The 18,366-nt window shown below is 44.0% G+C and overlaps 1 protein-coding gene across 1 annotated transcript in view; it reads right to left on the reverse strand.

Moving 5' to 3' along the window:
• EPHX2 (epoxide hydrolase 2) overlaps positions 1–18,366 on the reverse strand; it is a 1,142,911-nt gene that overhangs the window by 153,587 nt on the left and 970,958 nt on the right. The window contains exon 16 of the mRNA XM_069605642.1: positions 8,437–8,506. Within this exon, the coding sequence (XP_069461743.1) occupies positions 8,437–8,506 (70 nt within the window). The remainder of the gene's footprint in view (positions 1–8,436; positions 8,507–18,366) is intronic.

An 18,366-nucleotide genomic window follows, 5' to 3' on the forward strand; every position in this document is an offset into this window, starting at 1 on the left:
TCAGTTGATTTTCAACTAGCCATTTAGTAAAATCACGTAAAACCAATTGCGCAAAAATGTTCCCAGGAGCGTCTAGTAGAGCTATAGGTCTATAGTTATTTGGGTTAGACCTATCTCCTTTTTTTACAAATGGGAATAATTATAGCTTGTTGCCAGGATGGCAAAATCTGAGTTGTTTCAATAACTCTTGTGAATATGGTTTCCAGGAGAGCAGCCCATTTCTCTGGATTAGTTTTTAATATTGCATTAGTCAATTGATCAGGACCTGCTGCTCTTGAAGCACTTAGTTTTTTTAATTATAATCCGAATATCCAGATTATCACCTTTGAGTTTGGTTAAAACAGGCTGCTCTATGAAAGGGTCACTTTGTTGCCGAGCAGATTTTAAAAAGAGTGTTTGATAATGAGAAGTCCACATAGTCTCTGAAATGGGGTTCAAAAGAACAGATCTGTTCGCATTGGGGGCAGGTTATTAATTACCTTACATATTTCGCCTGCCGACTTAGAGACAAGGGCTTTCAACATGAGTTTGGCTTTCTCTTGTTTGTGGAAAAGAAGCTGTTGTTTAATTTAGTTTTTATAGTTCGTTTTTAATTGAGATCTTAGATTGTTGCTCAATTTAGCAGCTGATGTTCTCAAGGCACGATTTAATTCCATCTTGAGAACAGAGATTGCTGTGATTTGGGAATATTTATGAACAAATATTGGGCGTGTTGAGCCCCAAGATTCTTGGTGTAACATTAAAATGCAATCATTGTAACAAATGTGCTGAGATGATGATGATTTTAGATCAGATTGTATGATCTTCTGGTGAAGTTTCGTGATTTGACCAGGAAACCATTTAAGGCAGTTTTTGGCATTATTTACACCAACATGAGGAGTAAAATACACAGGATTTTGCACACTATGAGGAACCCAGGAGACCTTAAGAATGTTGTGGTCGCTGGAGGTGGTGGATAACACCTCGAAAGAGGCTATCAGCTTATTTGCTTCAGCAGAGATATAGACATAATCAAGAATGGAATTACTCAGATTTCTAGTCCAAGTGGGTTTAGGGGGAAAGTCTTCAGGCGTAGAACCGTTCAACATTAAGAGCTTTCTCGCATTCATTAAACTCAACCATTTGCTAGCTCTTAAATTAGAACCAGAATTGGGGGTAAGGAGGCAATTGAGATTAAAATCACCTACAATTGTCGTTGTCTTAATATCAGATTCAAGTAAAGTTTGATTCAAGATATTTTCAATTTTGTCGGTAAACTGGAAAGCAGGGGGGGAAGTCGGGTTCCAATAGATGTTTATTAAGAGACTACTTGGAAACAAATGATGTAATGTGTTAGAGGTAGATAGTTTAACAACTTGGATGTCTGGGTCGGGTGAAGGCCATGCAGTAAGCGATAGCTGAGCATTGTTGCGAATAGCAACTAATAGCCCTGCAGCCAGGCGCCCTCTAGCAGGTTTTGAAGCTTGAACAATTTTAATCTGGTGATTTACCCATATTGGAGCTGACAGAATCCAGGTTTCTTGTAGAGCTACTATATCAAAACAATTTAGGTCAGAGGAATCATTAAAAAGTAAGTGTGAAAAACCTCTAGTGTTCCAGAGGGCTAAAGAGCATATGTGATTAGAGTCTAAAGAGTTATCCTAGAGAGCTGTCATATGAACATTGTCTTTCGTAGCACTTTTGATCCAGTCCCATTTAGATGGCGGTCTATTATTGCTAGGTCGTGCGTCATTCGTACATCTGCAACAGGGAGCTTCATTATGGCCAATAGAGATTTTAGAATTCGAGTTTGATTGAATCAGGCTCAAAGGAGGTGACTCATTGCTCGTTGGAGGTGGTAAAAAGGCTTCAAGACGCATACCTTTGGCATATAATTGCTGTCTTTCACTCCACACTAGAATTTTTACAATTTGGGAGGGTATGATGATCACAGCGATGTCTTGCTGAGCAGGATTTGGGTATCTCACTGAATCGATGTCGCTAGAGTTTATCTGGTTCAATGAGTTGATGGAATTGAGAACTGTAAGAATTGTTGTGCGATTTGGGAAAGGATCAGCCTGTCAAGCATTGTAATGCGAATGTTCTCATCTTTCAAAACTAAAGGATTTGGAGAATATACAGCGGGCTTAGGATCGTCATGAATTATGTCTAATGGCAATTGAGGAGAGAATCTAAATGAGGGTCCAGTCTTTATAGAAGAGGTTGACTCCGATCCGACTGTTGCCGGTATATGTTGTACAAGGGGATTTTGAGCCAACTTTGGAGAAAGACTAAGCAGACTTGAGGACGAAGGCATTAATGAAGGATCTCTCTCAGTCTGGTTGATTATAGTCAAAGGCGATTCCTTACACCTTTAATTGAGGGTTTTAAAGGAACTAAAGTCCATGTCAAAATTTACATGGAAAGTTGGTAACACCTGTCGTTTACTACGCGAGGAGTCATGTAACCCAAGGTGAACGTCCTCCACAATTTGATTCCTGTCCTCAGGATACACTGATAGGTTCATGAGTTGGTCATGTGTGTTATTCAAACTGCAGTTATTAAGAACTTTGCAATCATATAAAGGCACATTACATGCAGAATTTTCAATTACCGGAATCTTACCTTTGGAGATACCAGGGACTGGATCGGGGGGCAAGGTTGTGGCAATAGCAGCCATTGGTAGGGTTGGCAAAGGATCGCTCGGCAACTCCATGGGCTCATTTGAAACATGCTGAGGTACTGAAATGTTAGCGATTAATTTTTTATTTTTTTATTTAGATTTTTTATTTTTTGGTGGTGACAAAATATTTTTTGATTTTTTGTTTTGTCTTTGATCAGATTTCTGATTATGGCTACAATCATTGAAACTTTGAGAGGTGCGTTTCCTGTTACCTTTTCTCCGCCGCCTTCTATTGTGCGAAGGTCTGGAGAAAAGATCATAGAGTGGTTTCTCTATGATTTGGATGTCAGGTGAGCCATCTTCAATGTCAACAGGATGTGGCGACAATGAAGAATGAAGATGGGTTGAATTTCAACACCCACCGCATCAGTTTGTGGTATGTCCAAAGGTATTACAGACTGATGTTCTGGAGACACATGAGAGGCACTTAACAAATTCAATACAGGAATAGGGCTAATTGCTCTATTTGCAGCAAACCAATCAAGTTTGTTGTGCAGAAGGGCTAAAGACTCATTTTGTGTGCTTGTTCTAAGATCTATCACTTCAAACAATTTAGTTAAGGTAAAAATGCTAGTGTTAATCGCTGTTAGAGCAGCTTCCAGAGCTGGATTGGAAACTGACGGAAATCCAAAAGATGGGCGTGGCAGAGGTTTAGAGAATGAGGCAACTAGCGACGATCCGAATCACCAGAAGAAATGATGTCTTCGGGAGCGTCAGTAGGATAAAGCTCAGGAGATTTGGAAAGAGCTGAGATATTTGTGTCATTTTGGTGAGAGGATTGTGGAGTCACAGGTCTTGATACACCAGAAACTGTCTTTTGAGTAGAATAAGAGACAGGAAGTGGGAACGGGTGGGTGGGATTATGGTGATTAGATAAGGGGTGAACAACCTGATTGTGAGTATCATTTTTCCCATAAGAACGATTCATAACCTGTGAATATATTTTTCCCATAAGAACGATTCATAACCTGTGAATATAAGGGGATTGAGGTGGAAGCTTGAGAAAGGGGAACTGAAATATTGCCTTCTGGTTTCATTGAAAATTCAGGTAGATAACTTGGGGTGTGAAACGTCTCAGCGGTGAGGGGGCCAGTTGAGACAGAGATGCAACGTTGCATTGTTGCATCAGAAAGGAGCATTGGTAAATTTGAGACAACTGAGCTAGGTTGAACAAAAGCACATTGATGCGTTGGAGTGTTGGAACAGTATTCAGCGGTTGTGAATTTAACGGGGCACTACCACCATTCTCAGTATTGAAAAGAAAATTTCGAATATCGGGTGAAAATCCAATTTTTTTGTTGGAGGTAGATCCGGGTTTACCCAGGCCCGAGTTAATTGGGGATTTTAGTAATATTTGAGTGATTAGGTGAGTCGGGATACGGGGCATGCCAGCCGTAAGCCGATTCATTTTAATGCAATTCGGCAGGGCGAGAGGAGGACTAACAGAAGCTGACAGTTCCATCGAATAACGGTTTTGAAAACGTACGTGAGCAGTCAGCTAAGAGTGGCTTCACTGTAGAATTCAAACTCTCTACCAGCCGAAAGGTTTTGAGCGACAAACGAGAGAACTCGTTGCCTAGCTGAGAGAGTAACCTGTTGACTCGCTGCACCGCTGCTTAGCAGTCAGTACTCTGAGGGTACTCGGCTGGGTGCGCGCGTGCAGGTGCATGCAGGAGCTGGTAATGTAGTAGATGGGGGCGTGGCTAAGATCTAAAAGTAAAGAAAGGATTGTATAAGTTGTCTGAAATGTCATAGATAGAGAAATATGCACAATACAATACAATCCAGTTAGTACCCAGCAGATCCACAAGTCCAATTCTGTTGAAATAAATCCACAGAGAAAAAAGAGGAAATCGAGCGCGATGAAGCAGGCAGCAGGGAGCTGTGCAGACGTGCAGTTAGTACTCTGAGGGTACCCGGCTGGGTGCGCGCGCGCAGGTGCGCGCAGGAGCCGGATATGTAGTAGATGGGGTCGTGGCTAAGATCCAGCAGATCCACAAGTCCAATTCTGTTGAAATAAATCCACAGAGAAAAAACAGGAAATCGAGTGCGATGAAGCAGGCTGCAGGGTGCTGTGCAGATGTGCAGTCAGTACTCTGAGGGTACTCGGCTGGGTGTGAATAGTGTTAGTTTTCTTTTTTTTGATGTTGAGAACAGTTAATGAATGCAGGCAAAAGGAGGCTAAAGACTGGTCAAAGGGCCTTGCCCCGCAGTTCCAGTCACCCTCACAAACAGTTAAAAGATGCAGACAAAAGGAGGCTAAAAACTGGTCAAAGAGCTTAGCCACGCAGTACCAGTCGCCCCCACAAATACTTAGAAAATGCAGTCAAAAAGAGGTTAGACACTGGTCAAAGGGCCCTTGCCCCGCAGTTCCAGTCAACCTCTAAATTGAATGATGTCGTGCACTGATAAGTAAGAGAAAGTGGCTGTTCCAAGGGCAGGCCCCACAGATGCAGAGGAACACACAGTTAATGTGGGGTTAAAGGAACGGATGTTGTACAAAGATTCAGTTCCAAAAGCACTAGCTCAGTGAAAGATGGAAGTATCCACACAGTTCAAAAGTCAGCGCTGCGAGTCTTTTCGAGGCAAGGTGTTTAGGATTACCATTAAAGTGGAGTCACCTGCGCCCCGTACACAGGACACACTGCTTACACACTGCACTCTGCGCATGTGCAGTGCTTTAGAAAAAAATAAAGAAATTTGCTGAACATAGAAAACGGACTGAAGTTCTGGCAGCAAAAAAAAATATATATATCTTTTTTTCCAAGTTTCCAAGTTCCAGCAGTAATGGCGGCCTCTCCTCACAGCAACACAGGACACCCTGCTTACACACCACGCCAAACACAAACGTTTATGTTTTATGAGAGGTTTTAAAAGTACATTGAATTTTAGATATCTTTTTATGTTTTATATGTATGCTGTTGAATGATTCTTAGAGAAAATAAATCTTACTATAATCCAAGGCCATGCTATAAATGCGTTTATGATGATGATCTACAGCGAAGTGACACCTCTAGAGCACAGCAAAATGTAACAACCTTTCAGAACATGGCACATGCACATTTCCATTCTCACACCAACCATATCCTGTAAGCTGTCATTTTAGATGAAAAGAAAGCGCAAATACAAGCTGCTTTAACAAAGCCCCTCTGCCAATGATGTATGACTTATTAATACAACCACATAGACCTGGGACGGGGTCATTATTGCAGGATAATGACCTGCCCACAAGTAAAGGCCTGAGCCAAACCCGAGGGCCGCATGTCAAGTTGGAGAAGGGTCATTATCCCAGGTGACAATGACCCCTCCTGACACCAGGTCTATAAGGCTATTAGCACACACTAGTAATAACAATATACGTGTTGTGACTGCAAAATAGAAAATACGGATTAATAGCGAGTAATATACTCAATCTTGTTTGTGAATTAAATGTTCCTTTATTCTGTAATATTTAATATCAAGGCTGTCTTAATTAGTTCACCATTGTAATAGGTTGAACTGAAAAGGATTTAACATGAGCGTGCACTATGTGTAATGAAGAAGTAAACAGTTTCTCTAGAACAAAAAGGCACTGTAGCAGTAACCACACATGATTGTCTATGGAAGAGACCTGGAGCCACTCTGACAGGTGCAGTGGTAATTTAAGGGCCTGCTTACTTGTGTATTCCTAAAAACGTAGACAGTCATAGCTTCTTGTCTGGCCCCTTCAAAAGAGAACTCCCTCTCCTCTTGACCGCACGCATTTAGAAGCCACTGCCTCACTTGCCAAATGCTTCCGTTGCTGGATCCAGTAAAACATTACATTGGGCCTCATTACGAATGTGGCGGAAAGGCAACAACGGCGCCGGTAGTGCTACCAGCGCCGTTGTTACCTCTCAGCCACATTACGAGTTCTGCTTGCCGGTGCCGGACGGCATGCGTGGTCTGACCACGCGTGTAGACCGCCACCCGCGAGCAGAACTCGTGATTGCACCGGCACCGTTATTAACGGTTTCTTTTTCAAATAAAAGTATATGAACGGTAAAACTTAATTAAAAGAAGTAGAGGAGGACCGCTCCCGACCGATCCGGCCCCTTCGACTACTGAATGAAGCCCTTTGTCTCTTACCTTAACTTCTCCATCTGTGACCACAATTTTATCGCCTGCCACAACCAGCCGACCCACATTCATAAAAATTCTCAGAATCACATCTTTCTCCATTCTTCTATCATCATTTTCATTCCCCCACCTTACCCCCAAACCATTTATTTACACTTCACTGCAGCTTTCACCCCTCTACTCTGGCCCACCACCTCACTTATGAACCAGGGTTCCCTTTCTGAATCAAGTCATGACCACCACACACCGTGAGTAATAATAAGCAGCCTCAGATACCTGAGGGTTCGTAGCCCTATATAAATGCTAAATTATTATTATTAAGTCAGGTCTTCCCTCTAGATGCTCTCTAATCCCCTTGGCAAGTCCGTTGATAAGGACTTGCATGACTTCTTCAACTTGCTGACCCTTTTGAGCTCCACTATTCACTTCTTTTTTCGCGCCCTCTTGCCCTCATCTTTAACTCTAGATATCCACTGTAGCAGCTGAGATCAAATATGTGCCTCCCTTTATGTCACTGGCACCTGTTTTGCTCTCCCTGCGCCCTACACAAATGTTCTTGACTTGGCCAAGTCCTCCTACTATGCAAATCTTCTCTTGTCACTCTGCTCTTACCCATGTGAAGTATCCAGGGCTCTCCAGACCATTCTCATCTCACCCTGCCCTCAACCATTCTCCATCCCTTCATTTCTCTCTCTTGGCTGATGACTTTACTTGCTATTGCCATACTAAAATCTCAAACCCTGTTTGTTGAAGTGGCTCTCCATGTGACAATGCTACCTCTTTAAACTCTTTCATGTTTTCTACAAATCCATCTGTCGGCTTGATCCCTCCTATCCTGCTGACTGCACCTCTCTTTATGAACCCTCTTGCATCCGGAGAACTCAAGCTCTCATCAGCGTCTCTGTTCCCTGATCTTCCTTTGCCCTTATTATGTTCACTTCTTCCCTGCACATACTGCCCTCAACTCGAGCTCTCTATCCATTAAATTAAGTACTTCTCCACTGTATTCAACCTCAAACCTGACTTGAGAACCACCCCCTTTCCTTCGTTGGGGAACTGTTACTGTCGGCTGGTATCACTCCCTAGCCTCATTAAAACCCCACCCTGCTATACCAGCTGTACATAGATGTAAATATGACATATTGATACTCTTGTACATTATGTAAAGACTCAACATGTTTATCCTGAAATATGCTTGACTGATAACATTGTCTCTTGGCACCATCTCCTTTTGCTGTCCCTTTGCCTCTCTACCATGAACCTTATTAGCGTATCTGACATTTCCTGTCATGTACCATTACACAACACTCAATAATGGTACATGCCCAGTCAGCCATACTTGCTTAGGTACAGAGTTTCTTGTGGAAAATCTTCTCCTTAACCTTATAAAGCCAATTACAAACAGGGGTTCCCACTGGGGACATCCTGTAGTAGAGCAGACTGTACTCCACTGTAATCACAAAGGCTGCCACTAACCAGAGGAGTCCACAAAAATATTCACATCCTCATTGGTCTTTTGTTGAGGACTCAAGGAAAAGTGGGTAAACCAGTCAGGGAAAAAGGGAAAAAATCACCATCTGAGAATGTTTTTTAATCTTAATAATATTTTTGTTTATTGGAAAAATAAAATAGCTACTGTATTTCTATTGCATTACATAAATAATAGATTACTGTACCTTTCTGCCCATTGCGGTACAGCCCCACTTCCAGTTCTTATCAATATTTCGGTACCAGTTCAGAGGACCTCTACAAAAGGAAACATTGAAAACAAATATCAACTAACAGTGACAAACACAAAGGGGCATGTTCACAGAAATTAAGGCATTATGCATTGTATTCTGACATAGACAAAATTTGGAGGCGAGTTAGCAAGTAAGAGAGTTGCATCACACCCAATGCATCCCATGTGACCGTTTGCAACATCAAAACTAGAGCATGCCCATGTGTTTGTTCCCAACAGCCAGGGTTTCTAAGTCTTGCCTGTCTGGCCTAAAATTGAGGTGGTTCTATGACAAATATTTTTACTGTAGGTCAGAAGCGCAGTTAAAAACACACAGAATGGACCCCAACATCTCACAATGCACAACCCTTAAGTACATGGTCCCTGTTCTCAATTCCCACTAAATGAAGCAAGCAAACAGTGCGCCAACATCTCTACTCAAAACTTCATACATCCCTCCATGGACTCAACCAACACAAAAGGACAACAGACTGATTTCAAATGCAATCACGGAAAAGATCATCTCTGAAAGTCAAGGATCAGTGACGCTCAGGTCAGCTCCCAGAGGACAATCCAGCGGGAAGAGGAAATGCAATGAGGCATATACACAGGGTACCCAAGGGAAATATCTAAACAGCAACCTGAATTCATTTATCCAGAAGATCCTTTGTAAGGGCAGACCTTCAGAATGTGTTATCCATGGAGCACCCAGAAGGGGTCTGACCAGATCTATCATGCATGTGAGACAGAGACGCTGCTGTGTACCCGGGCGGCATTAGTATTACTCTCATGGGCTTTGGGATCAACATGGCAGCCAGGCACTTAGAGGAGTCGGGACCAGCACCCTCTTACATTTTCCATTCAGATAACGTTAGTGGTTTTGCATTAGAAGTGGGGCTCTTGGAGAGTACACTCCTTATGTGAAAAGATAAACAGCACTTAATGCTTTATCGGTTGCAAAGGTTTTGGAAGATTGTATTGTTGATCACCACGTCATTATGGCCAATGAGATGTATTTGCTGGCATTGCTCCATTTCATCATGGCTGAATTATTGTTACCCACGCCCTCTTTCTTTCACATATCTACTGTGGGGTATACAAGTGGTCTGTGATAAAATGAAGGCATGTCGCAACTTGACTACTCCTTTGTTGCAAGTCGCTAAATCACACATACTATAGCAACCATGGCCCAACTTTAAACAGCAGAGACAAACCCCTAAATTACACAAATTTCACTATATCTCCTCGCTTGACTATACCCTGCTTACATGCCAGAGTGAAGAGCCCACGTGGAGCAATAAAATGGAAATTGACCAGGCTGCCAAAGAGAGCCCACAAGGCCAAAACATATTCGTTACTGTGATAGGGTCAGGATCATGACTCTGTCAGAGAGGAGAGGGGGAAATGTGGGACCCCCGTTTCTATAACCCCCTCAAGTACCATGTCTGGTACTAATGGCACTAGACTCTGTCCCAAAATACCTCCTAGCACTTTAGCTGGCCAGTGTTCTTTTTTTCCCTTTCTAGAACCATGACTCACTCAGTACACCTAAGAGCAGCCAGGAAAACCCAGAACAAACAAAAAACTTGAAACACAGCAATTACTACAGACTGTGAACAAGTACGAAAAGCGCATGCGTCAAGCAACTCAGAAAACCAAAGAATGTACTGCAACAACAGGAACAGGAACTTTCAGACCCACAGCAGTAAAAAGAAACAGTAGAGAAAACTTCACAGACTGTTTACAAAATCACACTGGAAAAGGGGGAGTGGCTTAGAAGGGTGTTTAAAGCCTCTCACCAGTATAACACAGTCTCTGGGGAAAAGACAGACATAGATTGGATCTTTAAGTCAGGTGCGGGTGGGGGGATAAGCAGATTCAGCAGGACCACAGTATAAAAGGAGACAGAAGGAAAGGCAGAATGTGGGTTGTTCGGGTGAGGTTAGAGGAGGCGGAGGCAGACCAAGAGACCAGACAGAGGAAGAATGATGCAGACCCTCATGAGGCACATTACTCAAGCAGTGTGTAACATGAGGTATTTGTGAGAAAGAGAGGTACCAGGTTTGTGAGAGTGAAGCAGTGAACGAGAGAGTGTTTGTCAAGGTGAGGGAGATAGAAGCAGCAGAGTGAGGGTAGTAGATAGAGAGGGAGTGGGTGTTTGAATAGAGTAAGGATAATAGAGATGAATCCTGCAGAGTCATCACTGAACCCCAGCCTAAGGTCTTCTCCCCTGGCCAGGGGAAGGCAACGCTACCTGGTCCTAACCCTGTGGGCCATAGAACGAGGGAAGAACACATGAGAGGAGATGGCTGTCAGAATTACTGGCAACTACTAAGCTGTAGGAAGGGAAGAGGAGAAAGACAGGGTAGGGGGCAGGGATAGTTAAATCCCCTCCCTCGTCTGTAGCGTCAGTCAATAAAGCATTATCCGCATCGCGGATTCCTCACTCTAATCTCATGACTAAAAGGGCTTAGATGGAGTTATGTGGAGGGGACTTCCATGTGCACAGTTGGCCGGACATATGGCTGAACATTAGGCACACCTCAATGTTGGCTTCAGTTACCCAAACCCTATATATTCAACAGAGCATTTCTCACCGCGCCGAGGTTGGGGAGACCAAATTCAATGGGGCAGGCTACTCTACGTTGGTCATGTCAGGGGGATATGGGTACACCGGGTCACATGTAGTATCATTGTACACTTACATGCTCATATTGGGAAGATATTTGCCCGCTGATTTTGGAGATGTGCAGGTTACAGGTACAACTGTCAATGACAGCCATATTATGTGGTACTATCCACCCTCAAGTTGGGGGTACTGAGGCCAAGAGACACTTGTTTGATGCCTTGAAAGCAGATGTGCTGCGTAAGATAACAGTGAACAGGAAGGACTTGCGAGCCTTGTCCAGGGCTAGATGGTGGAACTCAGTGGCATACGCACACCACATTCTGAGGAAAAGTGCAGGCAGCACCCGAAAACCTGAAGCTTGGTCTCTTTAGGAGGACTTTATTGACCGCATGCAGCCTGGGACCATCCAGCTACAGAAGTGCACTGGTTACCTGGGAAAGTGGAATGGATTTGGATGCGTGAAATGACTGGAAGTTACACACATAGAACTGAAGCTACAGTCATTAATTTAAGTTTATGTGGTATCATGTATGGCTGTAGCCGTCTCCATCAAGTCATCTCCGCCAACTCACAAACTGTACATTCCATAGCCTACATCATAACAAATCTAGAACGTTGTAGGATTCTAAGCACTTGACAACACAAAGGGATAGAAACAAGGAGAAAGGAGCTGTGGGGACGCTGCAAAGGAGTAGGAGAAGTGCATAATAACACACCTCCTTCCCTCACAGAAATGTGAACAAGGACACAAAAATCGCACATTGAACATCACAACCTATCTATGCACTGATTACTTAAAACATGACATCTCTTCTTTGAACAGATTACTTAAGCAAAGCCAATCTCTCCAGTTTCCAAATCTCCCCTCCAGACACTCTGACCGAGTTTTCATCATCTTTTTTAAACACACTTTCTGATGAAAACTTCAAGGCACACATCCTTCCTTTCCTGGGAAGCAAAATGTTCATCCTGGCACCGTGCTCAAATTCTCTGCAGACACACCTCTTCCTTCCATCATACCTCTCCTTGGACAACTCCCCTTGTCTGGCAATGTGTTCTCTGATCTCAGAGTCTAACTGAACAAAACTCAATCTTTTTAACCAACCGGGAGTGAGCAAAGTGTTGGGTCTGCGCCCACTAAACAGTTCAAATTAAGTGATCCCATTCATCAGATGTGGTGTAATCTGATATTGGAAAACTCTCTTAAACAAGACATCTCTCCAACTTTGATTGTTAGCTACATCCATTCTGACCCCATTCATAATGGTCCTGTTGAAACGTTCAATGCAACCATTGCTCTGGGGGTGATACAATGCCATTTTCCCATGTCCAATCCCAACAACTTCAACCACTCCTTAAACTCCCTTGACATGAATTGTGATCCATTGTCACTGATAAGTGTGGAATGAAAACCTTTCCTTAAAAATTCCCCCTTCAAAATGCTGGCAGTAGTGACATCACGTAACACTTGTGCCTCCGGCCATTAGGAAAACATGTCAGCCACCACAACAACCTTGTCTCTAGATCCTGGCAGACTTAGTGGCCCCAGTAAATCAATCACTATTAAATCCCACGGCACCTGTAGGACCTCTGGCAAAACCTTCGGGTCCTCAGAACCTTATCACTCCCCTTACAATTCACGCATTCTTCAATCTTACGCTCAAATTCCAGATCCATCAAAGGTCACCAGAGTCCCAATAACAGATTTCATCCTAGTAACCGATATATGTCCTTTGTGCCCTAACTCAGTCACACAAGCTCTCATTCCTTCTGGAACCATAGACGATCTCCTCTGTACACCATGCCACTCTGAATGTAAAGCTCATCTTTAATGTACTTAAATCACTTCACAATCGAGAGATCACAATTCAGCAACTCATCTCCAACGTCCCAAAACATTATGTTTCACAGCTTGAGAGACATCATCATCCTCACAAGCCTTCACCCACATATCCTCTGGCAACGCATCCACTGTGAAAATATCTTTCACATCCACACTTGGCCCATCATGAAACACTTTTCCATCTCTCCTGACAGGATTATATGTTAGCGCATCAGCAATGGTATTAAACCTTCCTTCCACATGCTCAACAACAAAATTGAGACCCTGAACTCTTGTCACCCACTTCATGATACGCCGAGACACACGGTCAAGCCCACCTTTGTTGAAGATATTGACTAGAGGCTTATGAGCTGTCTTCACAACTAAACTCCTACCATTCAAATAGACTTTTCACTGTTCAATGGCCCAAACCACAGCCAATGCTTCCTGTTCAATCACTGAATACCTTTTTTCCACATCCCTCAAAGCCCTTGAGGCGAGGGCCACTGTGGTCTCGTAACCAAAATTGCCTTCCTGCAACAACACTCCACCTAAACCAAAATCACTGGCATTGGTGTGTATTATAGCCTTGAGACCTTCTCTGAACCCCTTCAGAACGGGTACATGCACTATGCTCTCCTTAATTGTAAGAAGGATCACGAACACCAAACGTGGTTATTAACCTTTTATTATCAAGTACATTTGCACAGATCCCCAGCACAGCTACTCTCTTCACGATGGCTCCAACCGCTATGCCTAGAATCATTTAATCCAATAACATTCCATATAGAGTGCTGGGTACATCATATTCTTAGCTCATCATACCATACTAAGATGCAACATAACATTAATATCTTGAAACTCCTTGCCACACTCATTTGACCAAGAAAACATTGTCCCCTTCTTGTGAGTTTCCTCAATTCGCTGGTTCTACTCGCCAGACCTTCGATAAATTTAGCATAGTACTCCACAAGCCCCAACGAAGAGGAGACCTCCATCTTGGACTTGGGAGCCGGCAATTCCGAGATCCCTTCCACAGCACTGATTTAGGGCATTAGCCCATGTCCTGTCAACTTGTATCCTAGATAGTCCACCTCCTTTCTCCTGAAGAAACACTTCTCCACGGTCAAAGTGAGCCCAGTTTCACCCAACTTCTCCAGAACATTGGCAAATCTCACATCATGACTAGTCACATACTGACCCCATATCAGAATGTCATCCTGCTAGAATTTCACTCCTGCCAGAACATCAATTGAACAGTGCAGGACCCTCTGGAGCATACTTGCCACCAAAACTAATCCAAATGGCATGCACATGCACCTGAACATATCTACGTGGGTAAAGAATGTCGTTAGATAACAAGAATCAGGGTGTAGCAAAATTTGATGATAAGCCAACTTCAAATATAGCAATGAAAATACTTTGGCTATTGACAAATCAGATATGAGTTCATCAATTTTTGGCAATGGGAACCGCTCTGCACTTACACATCTATTTAGTCTCCTAAGATCTATACATAAGTTAACAGCCCTGTTGCTTTTGAGAGCTACCACAATGGGGCTCACCCACTTCGAAACTTCGGTGGGCTCAATTACTCCAGCTTTTGTCGTCCGCTCAAGTTCTCTTTCTACCTCCTTCTTCAAGGCCACCGGAACTGATCGAACTTTAGCTGCCACTGGAACAGACCCTGGTTTGATTTTAATCTTGTGCATGAACTTGGACATACAGCCCACTCTTTCTTGAAAGACATGATGTGCCCATGTGGAAACATCTTCACAACTCACACCTGACACACTTGCTGGAGAACACTTCTCCTTCACATCCTCACCACTGATCACTCCTGTATATACATGCTGATTGGTATTGGGATCAAGTTTAATCCCTAAAGCAGATTGACTACTCCATGAGAGTAAGTCCCTGCCTACATCTGTCACATACAATTTCCCATTGGCACATTTCCCTTGGAATTCTAGCTCTACATGCATCTGCCCAATGATGCAAATGGGACTCTCACTGTATGCACTGGCTTTGACAGACACTTCCTTGAGCACGCACTTTCCGAAGACTCTCTCCCATGCATCCTTGCCAATGAGGTTATAGTCGGCACCACTGTTGACCAACATGAGAACCTCACGCCCATTGATTCTAATCAAAGATCTGGGTTTCTCACACCAGTGACAGCATTAATGACCTGGATCACTTGCACCCCATCTTCAGCTTTGCAGTCTGAATTGTCATTGTCACCCTCATTCTCATGCACACTCCCTCCTGAGGGTGACATTATGCAGCATTTTGCCAGGTGACTGTCATAGGTATCAGGCAGGTAGTTGGGGCAAGCTGGGTGGAGGCTTGGCAGGCCTGGCATTGCCACACAAAGAACACATAACAAATCCCTCCTTTCATTCCTTCCTAGTGTTTGTAGTAACTTCCTGGTTACCACTTCCTGTTGCCAAACAGGAAGTGCATGATAACTCATCAGCTCTCTAGTGTTTGGGTGTGGCTGGCTGTATATGCCACACCCAAGATTCGTCAGTGCTTCGTGTTGCTTACTGTGAGCTGTATAGCAACACACTTGCCGTGCTCTGGATCATCCTGTTTCTGCTTACCTGCTCCAGATCATCCTGCTTCTGCTTACCTGCTCCGGATCATCCTGTTTCTGCTTACCTGCTCCAGATCATCCTGCTTCTGCTTACCTGCTCCGGATCGTCCTGCTTCTGCTTACCCGCTCTGGCTTACCTGGTTCTTACTCCCCGCTGCAGCTATCTCCAGTCAAGAGGGGACTTATACACCGGCACCTGTAAGAACAAAGAAGAACAGCGTTAACACGCGCACATCAGTAATGCTGCGCATACTCACCGAATCTTCCCGCAATGCTGGAATCCAGGTTAGTTGCATGAGCGCACAAACCCCTGTAAAAAGAAGAGACATTATTCATTGCGCTTGCTCCAATAACGCAGATACTTATTTCTCTGCGCTCTCTCTCTCTACGCGGTGCATACTTACCAAAAGCCTCCGTGCAAACGTACCTAACCATCAAGTCTCCAGTAGCGCTGAACCCGGACTCGAGGTGCTAATACCACATAATTTCTCCTTCAAGGGAAAGAGAGAGACCTTACCAGTCACGCTCGAGTTGAAGGCGCTGCGCAAGCCTACCAGCAGCTACCTTCTACATGCAGCGCTACTCACCCACAAAAATACCAAACAAAGACAATACGGACAATTCTGGACACTCAACATTCTCTGCGCAACATTCACTTATGGGAAGGACTTTATAGCCAGTGAAGAAACTGGCACCTTGAACTCTCGGCCTTGCTGTGAAGGCATAAAACAGTGTTTGGCATCTGAACTCAGCCTACAGACATTGGCACCAATCACATGAGTGAATCGCGCCCATGCAAATGCAGGATGGAGTGCACACCCTACTAAAAATCACGGTAAGCCTATAAGGGGACCTCACAGCACACAGTAAAGAAAAGGGAAGGGCCCAAGGGAATCGGGTGAATTCAGGTCTGAGTGTACACCTTGTATTTGACAGGTATCCCTCTGGGTGAAACAGGGGAAGTGAAGACTTGGTGTCAAGGGAGGCTCGTCCATCCCTCCTGCAGAGACACAGGGGAGTGTGACAGTGACCCATCCCTCCACATGCTCAACACTCAACATACACAGCAGTGCATTCCTGAGAGTTTGCAAGGTGCTGTGAACTCCCACGTCAGAAACATCTTTTTTGCTGAAAATCACAAATCTCTCATTTGTGTGAATCATCCTCTCGCCCTTCACTCCTCCAAAACCCGCTGTAATCTCTTCTCCCTCACAGATTCTTTGGTTTCCTAGAGTCTGTCATTTTCGCCTCACTATATATCTTGTTCCTCTGCTTCTTGCTCCTTCCCGCAGAGATTGCACTGACTGCTGTATGACCCATATCAATGGTGATCTTCTCCGTTTCTGCACTGAGTTGTTTGATGCACTGTGCCGTGTGATCCCCCTGCTTAGCAATTTCATTAGTTCCTGTCCAGGTTTGGGCCAAGTTCTTTCCCAAGGTCTTCCCTGATTCAATGATCGGTGCATTTGATCATTAGTTGATCCCAAATGTTCTAATCATGACAGTGACTGAAGCAGCACTTTATCGCAAGACCATGTAACGCCGTAACCAAGTCTTCAATAGTCTCTCCACTCTTGTTCTCTGGTGCCGAAATGGCACCTGGCCAAAGTCCTCTTTGACCTTGTAGTGTTTGTCAAGCTTTATTATGCTTATAATAAAGCTATTCCAGGAATTGACATCACTTGGTTACACAGGATCGGGAAGTCTTTCAAATACACCCTGTCCTGCGCTGCCTAGACAATGGTACAAGAGAGCAACTTTTCTCTCAATCTAATAATTTGGCCCATACTCTGCCAACATGAATTTCAAAATGTCCTCCTACCACTTGATGAGTGGTTCTCCAGGGTGCAAAAGGAAAAAGACTGTTGCAGGTATGCTAACCATGATGAGGCCTTGTATGAGTCCTTGTGTTTCTCCTTTCCTGGAGCCAAATGAAAAAAAATTAAAAATTAAAAGAAATAGAATGAAAGAGGCAAGAAAATTGTTCTTTGTTCTTCCCCTTTTCTTTATTATTGTTTCTTTCATTACTCTTTTTCTTTTCTTGTTTTTGTTTTGAAGATGGGGCCCTCTGTTCAATGATCCTCCTCTTGATCCGGTGTTATTCAGAGCTTCTGCTAACCTGAGCAGTGCTCTCTGTGGTCAAGCAGTGAACTCCTATGTTGCTGTGGCAACAGGACGCTAAGCAACACCAATATGGCCTTCTGCTCATGTCGGCGTACAAATTGTTAGGTCCTTTTCTCTAATGGGCCTTCCTTGCCCTCTGGGATGTTGTAAGCACAGACAGTGTTGACGCCCACAGGCCTCCGCAACGCTGCTTGATGGCCTGGTTGATGCAAGCTTTCCCAATACGCAATGCTCTCAGGATGCGTAATGCAAGCCTAATCTCCTGCTGCTCACCCCTTCAACGCACCTAGCGTAAGCTACGCAACTCTTAGAGCGCCGTACGTGGGGTAATGAGCCTAGCATATGGCAGCCAGTTCCCTTCAACTGACCGGCACGGTTCGCGGCTTGCGCAGCTCACCTTCTGTGATGCACTCTTCTGCAGCAGTGGTGCCTGCCATTGATCAGGGTGTGTTCCGTCCTTTCCGCTCTGCGGTTCGTTCCCTGCAATCTCCTGGAAGTCTTTGGATACACCTCTCTATGAGACTGATACATCAGCGGTCTGATGAAAGTTAATGTGTGGGCACAGCTGTCCTCTGTGCTCTGCTGCAGCCAGAGAGGAGAGACCTCTGTTCTGGTGTATCTTTTATATTTCATTAATTGGTCATACATGCATTAGACTAAGACTTAGCAGATTAGAGATGTTGTGATGTCATGTAATTCTATTTAGAGTGTT

This window comes from Ambystoma mexicanum, chromosome 4p (assembly GCF_040938575.1).
Source record: "Ambystoma mexicanum isolate Mex_15411 chromosome 4p, UKY_AmexF1_1, whole genome shotgun sequence".
Lineage (NCBI taxonomy): Eukaryota > Metazoa > Chordata > Amphibia > Caudata > Ambystomatidae > Ambystoma > Ambystoma mexicanum.